Source organism: Phocoena sinus, chromosome 4 (assembly GCF_008692025.1).
Source record: "Phocoena sinus isolate mPhoSin1 chromosome 4, mPhoSin1.pri, whole genome shotgun sequence".
Taxonomy (NCBI): Eukaryota; Metazoa; Chordata; class Mammalia; order Artiodactyla; family Phocoenidae; genus Phocoena; species Phocoena sinus.
Genome location: NC_045766.1, coordinates 106,286,190 through 106,305,047, shown reverse-complemented (window position 1 = coordinate 106,305,047; position 18,858 = coordinate 106,286,190). Strand labels below are relative to the sequence as shown.

The window sequence follows — 18,858 nt, the reverse complement described above, 5'->3', positions numbered from 1 at the left end:
ATGTATCCTTCAGAAAATAAAAATTGTCTGTATGTATTAAACACAGAGAAGATTTTTTTTTTGAGCAGAAGTAATGAAATATTTTAGTTCTATATTGACTAGTTGACCTGTCAAAAAAGTGAACTTTTCTAGATCCCCTAAAATATGTTTTATTTTTATAATGCTATGAACAAATTCATTTAGTAAACTTTTGTTGACCTTCTAAATTGTGCTAGGGTACCAACAATAAAGTAGGGAGAGTTCTATTCAAAGATTAATTGTCAAGTGGAGAGACTGACAACAATAAAATCAGAACAATAGAAAGTTTAGGTAAGAGAAATATCACACAATTTCCTTGGCCTTTCTGAGAATTACAACTAATTCTAACTAATCTTACATTGTTGAGTTGTAGTTGATTCTGATTAATCTCCTGGTATTGAATGTTAAGATTATTTCAACTTTTGCTATTTCACAATAGAGTTGAAATAATTGGATGGACATGAATGTGTGATAAAAAGAAAGAACAGAATGATGAAACCCTCAAAATTTTTGCAAAAATGAAAGTGTTTAAAATGTTTCAGAACATGTAGGATGAAATAATGTTACTAGTGATTAAAAATATGTAACAGTGACTGGGAGACATTTCTTATTTGACAGGTCATTTTCTTGACCCAGTTGTTGTATCGGCCAAGGCTCTTTCCATCAAATTGCTTTTAGCCAGTTTGTTTTTAGGTACATATGAAGTCAAGGGGAGAAGATGAGAATGATGAGCAGATAAGCAGGAGCCAGACTATGAGTCAATAATGGTTAGTGGTGTTATCTCATCTATCTGGACCCTGTAGAAGACTCTAGGACAGTTCCCTTAAAGTGGATCAACAATTATTAAAACTACCCATTTTTTAAATGTTTTTTGAATATTAGCCTGGTGGGCGAAACCCTATATATCATGCATCTTCATATGGGAAATAGGATATTGTTGATTTATATAAGAATGCTCATGAAAATATATAGACTATCTCCAAAACAAATCAGAGTTAATTATTACCCATCTTTGTTGATATGAAGTAAGGAAAAAAATCCAAACAATATAGGGTTTTTTGGCGTAAAAAAAAAAAAAGTCTGTTATTTGCACTCCAGAATCAAATAATATAGCTGGTTTTTTTTTTTTTTTTTTTTTTTTTTTTTTTTTTTTTTTTTTTTTTGGCGGTACGCGGGCCTCTCACTGTTGTGGCCTCTCCCGCCGCGGAGCAACAGGCTCCGGACGCGCAGGCTCAGCGGCCATGGCTCACGGACCCAGCCGCTCCGCGGCACGTGGGATCCTCCCACACCGGGGCACAAACCCGTGTCCCCTGCATCGGCAGGCGGACTCTCAACCACTGCACCACCAGGGAAGCCCTATAGCTGGTTTTGAAACACTGCTTTTCAGATACAATGAAATTTTATTCTAACCCATTTTCTGAGAGCAAATAATGTAATATTTTATAATCAGTGATAGGTTTGGTAATCTTGGGTTCTTTCCATGAAGTTTTAAAGGACTAATATTATTGTATATTCTTATATTTGTTAGCCCCAGAAGATATTTCCCTTTGCACTAATGAAATACATATATTTTGAGATCCTAATGAGCAGATGATTTTGCTAACAGACAAAGAATATATTATTTTCTATTTTGGAAATGCGTGAAAATTAAAATTACTTTTTTTAAATTTAGAAAATGTCTTTCATTTACCTCCAGCCTGCCTAAACTATTTAGGAAAGCTTACAATGAAAATAAGAAGTTATTATAGAAATTAGTAAACAAGAAGCATATGTGCACATATACATAATATTTATTCATTTTTAATGTTGTTGAAGTCAGTTCTACTTTATGATCATGGTAATCGCACTCCAGACAATACCCATTTTCTCTAGTGATTAATGTAGCACCATTGGGTTTTCAGAAGGTTGTTTTCTTAATGTGACTGGCCAGGAAACAGGTGTAAACATAAATACCAAAGATAAGAGAGTGATCTCATGCTGTTTTCTGATGTCTCCAGCATAGAGAATTCAGCAGGTTAAAGTCTGAGGATTGAGTAGGGCTGTTTATCAGAAGTAAGGAACTAGAAAAAATTGGTGTGACTCAGAGACTTTAACTGAGAGAATGACAGGAAGCTTTTTAATAGCAAAATAATCTGTCAAACACTCTGAATATATAGGAGCTGTGTAGCAAACATGTGAAATCAAACCCCAGCACAGTAATTAGAGGTAATTTGTGAACTGTTTCTAATTTCCTCACTGTGTAAATTTTATGCCTATCCACTTGAGACAAGATTTGACTCTCTGAGGATCTTACTGAAGTTCTCATTGCTTGACACTGGCTATATTGTTTCAGTGTTCTCTATGCTGCTTTTCAAAGTTTTAGCTGCTTTTGAGTGAAAGGAAGATTTTGGTGTTAAACTCTAAGCTAATTTTTCTCTTTTTTATGTTCTCTGTATTTGAATCTACTGTCAACTTTTGCCAACTTTGACTGATTATGGACTAGGGGTTGAATATTATGGTTCAGATATATGTTCAATAACTGCTCCTAGGTATGCCAAATAAAATAAGTCATAAACAGTTCAGAATATTGAGTTCCATGCTAGTTGACCCAATACTTGTTAAAGACTCCTAGGTACTGCAAAATTGTTAGAAGGCGTTACCAGCTAATCAGGGTAAGAATTATAAGATTCTAAACTGTACATTAACACCGTTTGTGAGAAAAGGAAAAGCAAAATAATGGTAATAATAATAGTAACAGTTGGCTTCTTTTTTGTTTGTATCTAAAGATTGCTTTCATCCTATTTCCTATCATTGTTTGCCTAAAAAAAATCAGAGTATTTAACATGCATATATTCATCCATCGTTAACATTTCTTTAATCTTATATGGTGGTGTTATTTGTGTTTATTTTCTGTTGTGTTGTTTCTTTGTTTACTTCTTTGACAAAGCATGTCAGCTTCTGTTTTACCTCTGCATTTTGCTACTGCATGTCAAACTTCTTAAACGACTCAGCGAACGAATGAATTCTTGTCATTTTAAGTTTTACTCTAAATATTGCAGGCAATCTGCTTATAGTCAAACATTGCTCCAAGTTTTTGCTTTGTGTAGGAGCATTAAAAATCAATGAAAAACAAAATGACAAGAACTGCGTGGTACCGCCAGCTTTGTACCTGATAATCTGTTTAAGCCTGTTAAAAGTTCAACCCAAATAAGATATATGTATTTGTAATTTGAATCATTTGTGTTTCTCTTTTGTTTGCATGATATGATTTTGTTTTATATTTTTTTTCCACTCACCAGATGTTCCCAACACTTTGCTTCCCACTACTATCATCCCCTCCCTTACCACTGCAACAGTCACAACCACTGTAGCCATAACAGCCAGCCAAACCACATCTGCAACATCCAGCAACATACGAGGTACAGTATGCTTCTTTGTTATGGCCTGGGAAACACATTAAATAGAGTTTTTAAAGGTTTTATAAAGGGTAGAGGAATAGAGATCCAATTTTACTTACTTCTAAGAAGTAATTAAGTCACCTCAGTTACTATCAGTTAAGGTTGTTGGAATAAAATATGAGACAAGATGGTACATTTTAATTTTACTTAGTGTCAATTATGACTCTTATGAAAATGTTTCAGAATATAGGTTGAGAATATATGGAGCTCTGCAACATTGAGAGTTTAAAATGTGAACATGGGACATTTTTTTTTTTCTTACCCTATAAATGCAAAGAAATAAGATGTTCAAAAATGCAGAGGTAGTGTTTGCTTTTTTAAGACCCTAGTTTAATGTTAATGATTTGTTATTCCTCTGCAACTAGATTAAAATGCCTGCATTGAATTTGTTGTAAAATTGGCATAATCCAGGGGTCATTATAAACTATTTGCCACATAGAACTTTTAGGTGAATATTCAATATGTCAGCCTGAAGTGATTTGCTGAGTGGAGCTACTTTTCTACTAACAGAATGTTCTGAAAGCAAATGTTCTAGACTTGTCCAGGATGACAGGAATTGATGGTTGGCTCCATGAGTAATTTCTGGCATCCGTTTACTAATAAGTATGTTTGTCTCAAACAGAGCAACCTAAAATATATTGAAGTAATCCTTAAGGGCAAAAATAATTATTATGTCATCGTTCAGAAATATAAAAAAGCATTTCTGAGTAGTCTTTAAGTAGTTAGTAGATGACGAAAAAATAAAAAGTTGTTTGAGCACATTAGAGAAATACACATTTTAAACTTTATTTCTGCATAAGCAATGTTCAGAGACAATTTGTCCTAATTAAGTCTGTCATTTACTCTTATACATGTTTTATGTCATGTTGGCTGTCCTAATATGTGTTAAATGTAACAATGTAATTTGAAATCATGAGGACTTTACAATAATATATATCTAAAGTTTTGCCAAGGATAGACTTAACATTATTTTCCTTCACTTGTAAAGACTGTTCAGTTAGACTGTTTGTGTTTTGTAGAATTTCTAGTAATTCTCAATATTATATTGAGTTGCTGCTAGCTTTTGCTTTATAGTTACTATATTACTTTTTCTCTTGTTCCAGAAAAATATTTTAGTATCTTATAATTGTTCATTTTTAATAATTTGGTCAATTCTGTTATACAGTGTACAAGATTGATAGCTAAAGCTTGATGATAGTAACATTAAGAATTTCTCAAAATACCTAGTATTACTAAAAAAACTGTATTTGAGCTAAATCTATAAGTAGAAGAGATTAAAGATCATTCTTATAACAACTTATGTAAAAATGAGTAGAAAAATAATAAAAATGAAGAAAAAGTTAAAAAATACTTTATGATGTTATATGAAATGTAAATATCTAAAGTTCTACTTTGCTTTAATTTATTGTTTTTCTAAAGATTTTTTTTTAGAAACAGTAATTCAAATGAAATGCAATTTACTGCTTACCAACAAAATCTCTATGAAGCAATTAAATTGAGGCATTTCCCCCAAATAATCAGTGTCTATACTTAATTAATGAAAAGTATTCATATTCTTTGTGAATGTATATATATATATATATATATATATATATATATATATATATATATATATATATTAGGCTAAAATAATAGAAAATATTTTATTTCAAAGTGAAGTGTTTAACAAATCTTTTATATTTGTTTACATGCATCTTAAGTGACTCTTACCTGTTCCATTTTAACCAGCCTGCTAAAAAGAAATCAATTTTCTACTTTTTCAAGGAAATTCATTTTTTAAAGATTTCCTAAGATGTATTGTGAACTTTACACCATGGAATTCAAAAGTGCTGAAAAAATTTATTTTTCCTTCAAAGGAGCACACAAATAAATAAACCTCAAAGAAGACACACACACACACACATACCCCCCATTCCCTCTTTTTTTACTTAATAGTTGCAAGATATTATTTTTCAAATGGCACAAAGATATGTGAAAAGAAAACGTATTTTATGAGTTAGGCAATTTATAGCATCTGCTTTATACAGAAAAAATAGTAGCACCAACATTGAATGTTAGTGTAATGTCTATTTTTCCCTCCTATCTTCAACGAACAACTGGGAATTGAAGGAGGTCACCAAGCTCACCTGCATGATTAATGTTCTAGTCCATATTTGAGGGAGGTGGGGATTCAGTCAATAAATAAATATTTTATGATTTTTGTACTATATTCCTTTTAATTTATATGATATTCACTTAGCTATGCATTACCTATTAAATTAGAGGTTTCAGGTGCAATTATATTTTAAGTGGAATTCATTTATGTATAAATTAGTGAAAGATGTTTCCAAATTATAGTTTAAAAGATATAATAAGAATATGTTGCCTAAGAAAAGCTAGGAACTAAATATTTTCAGCTTGCCAATTTTTTTTTTGTTTACTTTCTTCATCTCTTTCTCTCATTCAGTAATCTAAATTACTAAGCTAACTATATTTAATTTTATAAGGTTTAAATGGCATTTCTTCAAATTTCATAAACTATAACATTTATCTCACTATATACATACTTATTTAATAAATGACCACAAATGAATCACTGTTCATATCTCCATTTACACTCTTTCACCACCCCTGCCATTGCTGAGATTTCTATCCTAAGATATGGTAAATATCCAATTAAAAATAAAGAAACATAGCTGTTGCTATATTAAAAATCAAGATAAAATAGACCAAAAGAAGCTACTTCAATTGTTAGTCATAACCTTGAGAATTTGCACATCTCTTCAATTTGTACATGAAATGCATCCTTGTGTGCAGGAAGAGGAGCTTCAACCATATGGAAGAAAAGCGGGCAATTAGCAGTACCTTTTTACAAAAAAGGGTGCTATAACACAGAAAAGGGAGCAAACTTGAACAGTCACGGGAAAGACAGAGAATAAGTGAGCCTGAGAAATATCTTTAGGTGTGAGTTTCAGTTCTTCTGTTTACAAAGTCTTTGGTCTTAGACGATGAACCAAATTTAGCATCAGCATTTTTGTCAGAAAAATGAGAAACACTTAATTCTCAGATTGCCTTGAGGATTGGATAATGTCTAGAGTTCTGGCAACATAATCAGCACTCAATGTATGACAATGATTGCTTAGTTCTTTTAAGTAAAACAAATGTGTTCACATGTAGCTGCATCTGAAATGGTATATTTTTCCTATAGTAATTCTAGTTTTAATTCTGGCAAAATTCTTTGGTGTTAGTGCACTGATTACATTTTAATTTCAAACCTATTTTTAATTGATTATTTGAAAAAAATTAAATATTAAAATGGTACTAGAGCATATGGAACTTATCTATCCTTGACTATAACAACAATTTATAAATTTTCTTTGAATTTTATAGGATTCTTATTTATTTATCCTATACCTAAAACCTGAACATTTTATAGATCTCTTAAATATTTGCATTACAAAGCATCACTGCTACAACACATTTTAATTTTCTGCTTATAGAAATTGCAACTTTTTAAGACTAGTGGCCTGATTAATCCTATCAACTAATTCAAAAGATATATATCTGTATATCTATATCTATATATACTCTTTTATAAATTTGGGGTTTTTTTAGGTCACTGTAATAAATTTTTAATGAGATAAACTTTAATGAGTTAAATATGATAATTTATAAAATGCTTCCAAATGACCTGATATGATTTCTAGTATTAATATTATTTTTGCATGGTATCGTTAATTTGAAAGCATTTTTAAAAATTTTTTATCATACTGTTTAATTTTATATAAACTAGCTCATAATCTAAGAATCTTTAACAGCAAGCACCCTCATTTACAGATCATGATATAAAGGTATTGAAAAGTCAAGAAACATATATGAGACACAGTGAGATATATCAGTGATTATGTCTATTTATCATGATTTTTAAAATTAGAATTCACAACTGAATTTTTGTACTTACCAACACAGAAAAACTCCTAAATGCCTAATTATTACCTGTCTCTGCCTCTGTAAGACTGTAATTGCACTACAAGTATAGAAATGAAATGACATATATAGAGAGAAGATGTGAATTATCTGATATACTCCCTGTCCTAATACTAAGGGTCTGTTCAAATACTTCATGCATTTCAGTATATCAGATAGGAAAAAATAAATCCTAAAAGTAATGATGAAAATGTTTGTACAATCCATGTAAAAATCCAAATGAATTATTGATTCAAGTATTGATTTAGTTTTACATCAGAATTTAAAATGGTGAAATAATTTTTTGTTAATAAAATCATACATTTTTCTAGTAATATGAACCAATTTATTAACTATAATGAGGTAATTGTAAAGATACCTTATTTCACAATGGCACCACAAAACAAAAACAAAAGACATATTTTTTTTAATTTAAGAAATCAACCATTATCAAATTATCTACAACCAGAATAATAATGACCAATCTCAAAATTTAGAGATGGGTACTGTTGTGTTGGTCCCAGCCTATTGATAGTGATGCTTTTCGCTAGGAATGCTTGAGGCACTTGCCTCAGCTCCTATTGCTTTTAGGAGCCCTCACAGACATTTCCTCCAGAAGGGCCAAATGTTGAGGTTGGACCAGCCCTTGTTCTTAAATGATCGCAGGCTGTACTTCAGTAAGAAACCAGTAGGGAACTTTGAGGAACAAAATTATTACTCAGAGATTCTGGAGGGCCACATAGTGAGGTCACTGGTGAAAAGAGAAAGAGAGCGCACAGACCTGGGCTCTGCCTTTATTAAGGTTCAAAGGTGGAGTGTCTAGAGTTTTGTGGGTTCACCCTTTATTGGTTAATTTAAAACATAAGAATGGGAATTAGAGCACAGGAAGGGAGAAACCAGGTTACCCAAGGTGATCAGTTATCTAGGTTACCCAGGACTTTCTGACAAAAAGAACTTCATGGGTGGGGCAGCCTAGTTTCTTACCTGGTTGTTTTGCTACAGCTGGCAATATGTTTATTCAAGGTGGATGTCTTTTTGAAATACATGCTTCTGCAATCAAAAGTTTAATGTCAAGCACAAACAATGTCAATTCTTCACAATTAAATTACACATTAATTTAGTTATTATGTCTAAAAATGTAATATTAAGTAAAATATTTTAAATTATTCATGTAGAATAGAATGAATTTTAGCATACGTCTACAATAAGTATAGATCCAGTGTAGAATTAAAGGCCCACTGTAATTTTAAAATCATGTGAATCATAAAATTTAACTATTTAAATGTATATGAATTTAGGGACATGGTTGATCATTAAGTATAATCCCAAAATATTACTGTTTGAAAGATCTCCCTTCTCTAAAGATTCCTTGAAGCAATCTTAGTGACTTGTAGAAAAAAATCATATACACAAAGTTAAGCTATATCAAATGAAAATAAATTGCCGAAGTATTTACTTTGTGCCAGTATTGAGAAAATGAGATTAATTGTAACATTCTACTCATATTTAATGTGGGCATTTTTAATGAACTGCAGTTGCCTAGAATGTTGTTTACGAAATAGTATTTTTGTATGCAGATTCCTTTACTTCAATTGTTGTTTCATTTCTCTGGCTTCAAAATACCATATGCTAACTTAAACACAAAATGCATACATGAGCACATCAAATCACTGTCTGAAACATCTATTTAATTAAATCAGGTTAAAAAGCAATAATGATCTGACCTGTGCTTCTAATCTCTATTTCCTTTATGTCAAAGAAAATCTAGTCTATATTTTATTTTTATTTGGTTTCATTAATATGTGCCCTCCTCCCCTTTTTGGCACAGATACTTAAAAAATAGAATACATAGAGATAAAGAAACGTTTATCAGAATAAAAGAAAACACCAGCACTGAGAAAGAATGAATGGAGTAAAATCATTATAGCTCCGAGTTAGTCATAATAAATGCATTCAAATAGAGCATTTGCAATGGTAAAATATATCATCTTGACAGAGTTAAATCCCAAAGTGTGCAAATCAAGAAGTTGTTTATGAGCTTGTATTATGAGTGTTTAGCTATTAAAAATGTTTCTGATTTTATTGATGGTAATAAAACACAATTTGCATGGTGCTGTGAGCTTTTAAAAATTAAGTGTCAATATGTTGGGCTTTTTTTCACTTGACAAAAATTAAGTAATATTTCAGTCTCCAGATGATCCATATAGAGGGAGCTGCTTATCTGCAAAAAGATAGGTTTCTACATTTAAGCTGTGAGTATAGCTAAATTTCCACTAGTCTTTTTAAAAACCATAATTACTATATAAAGTTGACTCTGTTTCAAAATTAAATACATGAAACATAGTTCATAATGGAAACAGGATATTAAAAATGCTTCTCACTTGGAAAGAATAAGCATGATGTATGCTCCCTCTCAACCTTGCTAAAAGTACCATATTATTAATGCTGAAGGGAGTGGCTACAGGCCAGACATGGGTGGGAGTGCTGACTAGGGGTCCTGGTCTCTTACTCAGCTATAGACCCACACATTGGAATAATGGCAATGTTTCAGATTAGGTTATTCCAAGATAGCATAGGGTGCTAAAGTTATTCTTTCTATTCTAGTAGATCTTATTTGGAATAAGAATCACTTGTTATGTATAACCATTTCTGAAACCAAGTGGAGTGTTTGCCTCTGACTTGTATGAAGGTGAATTCTGGTAAAGTTTAAAAATCTTTAAATATTTACTTATTTCTTTATGGCATTTAGGAAATGTTTGAAGAAAACCAGTATTCATATTTTCTTTCCCATACCACCTATTAAGGGAAGCAGAACATTTATGCTCTATTCTATTTTCTAAGGGCATTCTTGTGGCTTGTGCAATTTAAAACATCAAACATTTTTAAGAGTTTCATTTTAAGCTTATTTATTTCTTTGGCTTAGATAAATTTAAACAGAAATCTTGTTCCATTAGTTTATATTTCTTTTAAGTAAACAGTTCTACTAATATTGTTTCTACTTGTATAAATGTGAGTGTCTTAATTGATTTTATGATAATAATTCTAGATTTAATATAATCTAATAATATACACATTTCCTGCAAAACAACCTCTAAGAAAGAAAAGAAAATGTTCCCTAGTAGACTATGTGCCATCCTTGAATTCATTTTTATATAATATGCATACACATATAAATATTAATTTTAAAATTTCTGTAATTATTATATTCCAGAAAGCAAATCGCTTATAAAATATTAGGAATAAATGAGTTATTTATTATTAGGAGGATAATCTGTTTTATATTTTAAAACCTTGGCCTACATATATGAATAAATGTATTTCCAGAACATCTCTGAAATTATTTTAAAAATCATTAATAAACTGGTTGTATCTTTCTTACTAACCAATGAATTAAATTTATGTGCTGTGCCTTTGAAGCTGAAAAGATTGCCAGCACTGCCCTTGCTTCTTTGACACTCCACATGAAACACAGTTAATAACCTCCTGTGGAAGCTTGTCGAAACACTGAATTGATACTAATTATACCAACTTTGGGATAGAAGGTGACCTTGACTTCAGCCAGAACTTTCTGCCAGGACAGTAAATAAGAGCAAATGCCACAAAGCGTGACTTCTGAGAAGGGTCTAATACAATCTATTAAATATAAGTTCGTGGAATTGCAGTAAGTACTGGGATAATTTTTATATTTTAAAACATTTCTTGCTTCAATAATACAGTAGTTTATTTCTCTAGATTTCAAATAATCTCCCATTAGTTTGCTGTACTCATTTAAATTAAGTTGTGGCCAGAAAATTAAAAGCTACTTGATGCAAAATGTCTGTAAGGTGATTGCAAGGCAAGGAGACAGATTTTTCCAAATGGCTTCTCAAATACATACATAATATTTATACAATTTTGTATCAGAATTGCTTATGCTGAAGCTGTGATAACACTGACTCTTAAAGAAATGTCTTTATAAAATTATTAAGAAAAATGACGAAGAAAAAGCAATTGTCCCAGTAGATGCACAGGTTTAAACTCTTGCCAGAAAACCTGTCAAGACCAATGATATGTAGCAGTTTCACAGATAAAAATCTGCGTTCATTGTGTTAAAAAAGAGTCAATAAAATAGAGTCAATAAAGTTACTATAAATTCTAACAGGTGAGTAAGAACAGAAATTAAACTTTCTTCACCAATATTGTTTAAAGAATTACATTGGTGTAAAGGGAATACTGTTCAAAGTGTTCAGTATAATAAATGGGAATACCTAATTTAAGACCAGTTATTTTTCACTTTAGAAAAAAAGAGATGAACTCAAACATTCCTAGGGACCTTTTATGTAACCCATTAGTAAGCAAAGAATGCTGATCAATGAAAGTTTAAGTAGGAAAGGAGGAAGCAACTTTGAACTAACATGAAGAATTGCATTAGATTCACTGAGAAACATTTTTTTCAAAAGCATTTGAACCATTTTTGATGTCTAAAACCCAAGTTTCATAATAAGCATAGTGCTCTTCTAGGGTAGTCTGTTAAACTGGGTAAATTATGATGGTCTTAATGCATTTTTTTCTTTTTCCTTGAAGTCATGTTTCCTAAATATTGATTATAAGTTTATTAGTTTTTACTCATTTAGATAGTGTGTGACTCAGGATATCAGTAGGAGCTGATTGCAGTCTCAAAAGGGTGTAGCTAAAGAGTTTTTAATGAAGACACTTTCACAGAAATATAGGCAGAATTTGGGAAACTAATAAGGGAAAAGCACAGTTGAACTCATAATAGCAAGATGCTCTTACCAGCACCAGGCCTGAAGGGCCAAACACAGTAAGTAGGGTTATCCTACTCAGAAGAACTGGAGCCAGAAAAGGGGCAGTTTGCAAAGAGTGGTACTTTAATATGTAATTTTCCTTCCTGGCTAAACTTAGAAAGAGACAAGCACTCTAGACAGTAGAGGGCAGATGATGAAGCTTGATGGGGCTGGCTTTGTTATTAGACACAGAGAAATATATATATATATATTTGTATCATTTAAATAACCTATTTCACAAGAGAAAATCATTTAGAATCTTGGTGTGAAGAATACCCATCTAATTCATTGAGTAGTGAGAGATTCCTCATTTGAAATATTTTCAAATCTACTTGTATGGATACAATCTATTTATTTTATTTGAATTAAGTGCCTTGAAAATGTTAGTTGCAGGGGGAAATAGCTCTAAAAATGAGCTAGCCATACATTAATAATATACTGATACAGATATGTCTTATTAACTTACTATTTAAGGTATTTTAGTGTCACATAGACAAATAATGTTCAGTCCAGAGATAATAGATTTTCAGAATAGAAAACTCATTTTCTTGAGAGAAGATTTTAGAAAGAACAATCACAGTCTTTAATACATAATATTATATATCTGCCTTTGATGTCCTTAAAGTATGTGTGCATTATTAAATGAGTTAAGTTGGTAGAGTGGAAACATGTAAAATAAATACAATTCAGCTTGTTTTCACTCTGAACTATACTTGTTTGCCTATGCTACAGCTTGTGTTCCTTGGCATTTTACCACCAACAGTCCAGAAAGTTTTGTTCAGAGTGGGGTATAGAATAGGTTTTTAAAAGGACTAAGAATGACAGTCTAATTTTTCTGGTATTTCTATGTATCCTATTCCCTAGTTCTGAGAGTTAGCTGGAAATTGAGCACTGTATCTCAAAATGCTGCTTTAGGGAACCAAAAACGAATCTTCATATACTTTTCCCTTAGTCCTACAGGTTAAATCCAGATATATTCCATCTTAATTCCAAGTTGAAAGAAAAGAATATGCAAATGAGAAGGAGGTTCTAAGATTTCATTTTACTACTTCATATTCGTACTTCTAATTTCTCTATTCAATTTGGTAATATATCAATGTAGGATTTTTCCTTGATAATCCATCAATGTGGGATTTTTAAAGTAACTTTAAAATGAAATGGTTCTTTACCAAAAGCTAAAAATAGTACACAACACAATTTAAATGTATAGCTATTGCTTCACTAGGTTAACAAAATACGTCAAATCTGGACTCAGCATGAGATAGTGAAAGTAATTGCTGGGAGCAGGATATTTTTCTGTCCTCCTGATTTAGCCTCTGGACATGTTATCTCAGGCAAGTAAATTCATTTCTTTTTACCCCAGTGGGCTATGTGAATTCCAAGGTGTTTCTCAATTTTGGGTCCTCTACCAGAATTTCAGGAAGGAGTAGAGTTTCTGGGGGGTTTTTTTGGGTTCTTTTTGCTGTGTGCGGGCCTTTCACTGTTGTGGCCTCTCCCATTGCGGAGCACAGGCTCCGGGCGCGCAGGCTCAGTGGCCATGGCTCACGGGCCTAGCCGCTCCGTGGCATGTGGGATACTCCCGGACTGGGGCATGAACCTGTGTCCCCTGCATCGGCAGGTGGACTCTCAACCACTGCGCCACCAGGGAAGCCCAAGTTTGTGGTATTTTTAAATCAGAACTTGTAGATAAAAATCCTTTTGCCATTTGAAATAGTGTCAGTAATTTCCTTAACATAATTCTACACTTCCAACTATGTATGTTTGAATGTTCTGAAAAGCTAAAAGTTTAAAAATGAATTGTCACACTCTGACCACAATGTTTGGCCTTTTGGTCACTGTTTCCCAGCTATATGCCAATCTCTTCTCCCATCACTTCCATTTGCACACTCATTTCCCTCCAGTATTTTCTCTTACAAAGTTTTACATACCTGAACATTATCCTGCTTGTAAAGTTTCCAACCTCACATTATGGTGGTAAAATAAATATTGAGTTCCATCTGTGATATCCATAAAACTAATGTATGTGGCCCTTTTTCACCGTTCTTCAAATGAGTCCAGGTCTCTCCTGATCACCCACTTTGTAGCCAAAATCGACAGCTTAAACAAACTTTCTGATGGGATTTGGCATCCATTTTGATTCAATTAAAATGGTTATAGAAAAACAGTGAAGATCATGGCTTCTGGACTTATATTATCTGGGCTCTTTTTTCCACCTTTTCGTGCATTAGCTTTGTGACCTTCCTTAAACTCCCTGTGCCTCCGTTTCCTGATCTAAAAAGTGCAAAAATAATAATATCAACTTTATAATGTAGTTTTAAAATTAAATATACTTATAACTTAATTTGCTTTAAAAAATGTCTTGCTCATAGCAAATACTGTTTTTTTTTTGTTTTTTTGGGTCTTTTTTTTTTTGTTTTTTTTATGACCATAAACCATCTGATGCTCTACCCAGGCCTAAAACCATATTCTTTTGAATCACCTTTTTCTTCACAATAACCCATGATAAGTATTATTTTCCTATAAACAAGTAAGGCACTGATTGACAGTTTCTAATTTTATATGTAGCCCAAATTACATGATTTAGGAAGAGGAAGTGGAGGAAAGAGATTTTAAAATATTATAAGACCTATTCATCTGAAAAATCTATAATACCGTAAAACAGAATTAAGGGGAATCAAAATTTGAGAATTCATATTCTTTCAAACAATGCCACTGAGAATCACTGACTATTCAACCTGAAAGGGCCTTTTAAAGTTAAAAGTTTCCACTTTTTCATTTTACTGATGATCGCATAGCTAGTTTACAAATTAGTACTAAAATTTACAAACATGTAATTCTATTCACTACGTTGTACTTCCTTCCAAATAGTATAACAGTTAATTTAGAAAATAAAATCAAGAAAAACAACATGTAAACTCTAAATATTTTTATTGAAGCACCTATACATGTGTAGGAGTCTTGTTAATATTCTTTTAGGAATACATGGATAACAGACTAGATCTGGTTAAAACCTTATTGTTCTGAAATATTCTGAGATAAAATTCTTCTTCATAAAATTTAACAGATACATTTTATATGTTATTTTCTATACATCCCTACCTCAACGTGATGGGGATATCATTTTTAAATCTGAAAAACCATTATTGGGATTAGTTATTTTACTGGCTTTTTCTAAACATCTAGTGTTAGCAATTTATTAACTAAATATTAAAACAAGATAAAGGATTTCCACTGAAAATCCTGTCCTTACACTTGTTGCTCATTCCTACTACTTTTAATAACTTTCTCCCTTACCCCATTCTCCTGGAACCCTCATCTTATTTTCAGCATGGAGCTATAATTTTTTTTATCTTCCTTCCATAAAAGACCTCTCTGGAGTCTATCCAAGTCAAGGCTGTCACTTTCTTCTCTCAGTGTCGTTTGGCTTTAAAATGAAAGTGTCCTGTTTAAATTTCACCTGAAGGTTTAGCTGTTCAAAAACTAGAGGGAGTCACTTCCTAAGTTTGATCAATGAGACACCAAGATAATACAACATAAACATAATTACCTGAGTAAAGAATTAATTTAAGCCTTTAGAATGAACCCCCAATGAAAGCTCATTGTATTATTTGCATAACTACAACTTAATTTTGTTATTAGAATCATTAACTTTAACATCTTCTTGACTATATATCCATAATCTATAAACTGGGGGTCATAATTATAAAAGTGGGAACTGTTTAGATGTTGTAACATACTGCAAGTATATGTTTCTCATCACTTTTCTATTTTTTTAAACCTTTTCTCAAACTGCCACTAGCCAGGAATCAATTATTATTATTTTTTTAATTGGGAAAAGGAAAACATTAATATTCTAAGAGAATTCCATATAAAATATATTCATTTTTTTTTAAATGGGATAATTTTTTAAAATTTAGTCAATTGAACTTTTACTTCCATAGTATTTGGTTAATATAAGTCATTTATGTAATATTCCAGTTGTGATATAATAATGTAAAATGGAGTGAAGGTGATGTTTTCACATTCCTTAAGCAATTCATCATTAGTTTTTTTTTTGCTTTTCGTGTACTTTTTAAAATAGTAATCAAATTCCATGGTCTGGTCTTTATTTTGATCAGTAGGAAAACTAGTATATCAGTGAATCCAGTGAGATCAGACTCTTAGAAGAAACAAATATATAATTTATCATCAATCCATTCTTTTAAATATTTGTTTTATTTAAATATTTGTAAACCTTTATTTTACAATAAGCATTCAGTAATGATAAGCAGCATACAAGGTCTACTTTTCACTGAGAAAGACCACCTAACCTAAAAGGAGAGAAGGGTGAAGTGAATATTAAGAGGAAGCTTCTTAACAGAGTGATCCCACCAGATATAGACAGGGTTAGCACAATTAAAATACTTATGAAGTGGTGGTGGAGAAGCATACATGCTTAGTTCTTGCATGTGGCATGTACATTTTTCATTTCTGTTTTAAAGTACTCCTGTTTTCACAGTGTGATAAAATAAAGAGGATGACAACTTAGGTTTTGTTATTTCTGCAGCTAATTTTCTAATTTTGACACTTTTATGACATTTCTGGCAAGTGCAATTTTACCCTCTCTGGGAACCTGGGGAATAAGACTTCCCCAGTTCCTTCAACAATGTTTTTATCTGCAAGATATGTGTCTTCAAACACAACTAGGATTTGGATATGTAAAAGATGAAAGGAAGAGTAGCAAAGCAACAGTGTATAAAGAGAGCATTACAGACTCAGTTTGGCTAGAATTAAACATAAAAAAGAAGCAGTGGTGAAAGATAAATCTTCAAATATTCATCCATGCATTTACCGATTCAATAAGTACTTATTCTATGGCTAGGAAGGGTCAAATTATAAGAAATTTGGTAGGTTGCACTTAAAACTTTAGAGCTTATTCAGGAGGTGATGAGAAATAATTCAAGTAAAGTGAAAAAAGTTTAAATTAGGCTTTTGAAAGCCTCTGATGGGTGTGATGGATAGGAGATTGAGGAAAACAGAAAAGGCAGGAAACCACTCAAGAAATCCAGGTAATTAAAGATGAGGACTTGGAGAAGAGCGAGAGCCAAAGGCATGGAGAGGAGGGAAAGTTCAAGAGATTTGGGACAGTTTAAATTGATAGATTTTGTAAGTGATTAGGTAAAAGATTTTATGTTCAAGGGTAGGAAATACCAAAATGGCTCCCAGGATTTTAGCTTGGATTCCAGGATATTTGGTGCACTTTATCAGAGTAAAGAATGTAAGAGGTAGGTGTTTTAGGGGGAAATGTGATATGTTACATTTTAAACATGCAATGTTTGAAATACCTTTGCAAGAGCCAAGTGAAGAAGTTTAATTAATAACTAGGACATAGGATAAATCATCTGGGATAGAAATACAGATTTTTGACTGACTTTTCTATAGATGAAGGCTTTATTAAATATAACTCTTATTAAAGTTATATTCTATTAAACGTGTAAATTAAAAAGAGAAGAATGCTGAAGTTTATACTCCAAAATTTAAAAAGCAAAACAGAATAAAAGGATCTAAAGGTTATGTTGAGGAATGCAAAGATGCAAAGTTGTGGCCAGAATGGTGAGATGATGTCTTGTGAGTCCAGGGTGGGAAATTCTTAGGAATTACGAAGAGGTCCATATTGCCAAATGGCTCAGAGAGGCCAAGTGTGATAGCCTGTGAAAAGTATATTTTTTTATTTGACTTACACTGGGAGTGTTGATGAATTTAGAAAAAGCAGTTTCAATGAAATGGTTGCATAAAAGTCAGATTATAGAACTTGAGAAGTAAATGGGAGGTAAAAGGTAGAGAAAGTTAGTGCAATCTATTATTTCAAGAGTGTTGTCTGAGAAGAAGAGTGATACAAAGCAGATAGAAGGCAACGTAAAGTCAATTAACATTTTTGAAGGATAATATAAACTTAACATTTCTTTTTAATGGTGTAAGAAGAGAGCCAGGAAAAAAAGAGAGGTTGAAAATAGGGTTAAAAAAAAAGAAAAGCTGATATAATAAAGCCCTAAATATTCAAAATGACATGATTTTATATATATATATATAATCTAACATTATTTTATAATATAATATACATTATATAATATATATTATATTTTACTGTAAGCATTAGCCTTGATCACATGGAGACACTCCGTACAATGAGACTGAGGAGAGAAGATGATAGTAGTAATGGGCAGAGACCAGTTTGCCAGCAATGGGAAGTGTGTTCAGGGAAAGTGGAAAATTAAGAGAGATCTTACCTGATGGACTGTGTTTTGTCTATAAAGTAGGAGAGACAATTTTCCAAGAAAGATAAAAATTTTGCACAGAAGGGATCTTTAAGAAAGTAGTGAAGTTTTGAAATGGTTGCTATACAAATGAAAAAGGAGGTTGGGTAGGAACGCATTGTAATTTCTGGGAAAGATGTCTTAATTCCTTCCACGAATAATTATCATCTACTTCTATCAGGCACTATGGTAAACTTTGGGGACAGAATAAAAAGCAAGGTAGATAGTCAATGTCTTCTTTTTTCTTTTGGCCATGCTACACGGCTTGTGGGATCTCAGTTCCCCGACAAGAGATTCAACCCAGGCCACAGCAGTGAAAGCCCAGAATCCTAACCACTAGGCCACCAGGGAACTCTCTGTCAATGTCTTCATAAATGCTAT

The 18,858-nt window shown here is 32.0% G+C and overlaps 1 protein-coding gene across 1 annotated transcript in view; it reads left to right on the top strand.

The window, feature by feature from the left end:
* CADM2 (cell adhesion molecule 2) overlaps positions 1-18,858 on the top strand; it is a 1,092,768-nt gene that overhangs the window by 1,026,072 nt on the left and 47,838 nt on the right. The window contains 1 exon segment of the mRNA XM_032631668.1: positions 3,297-3,416. Within this exon segment, the coding sequence (XP_032487559.1) occupies positions 3,297-3,416 (120 nt within the window).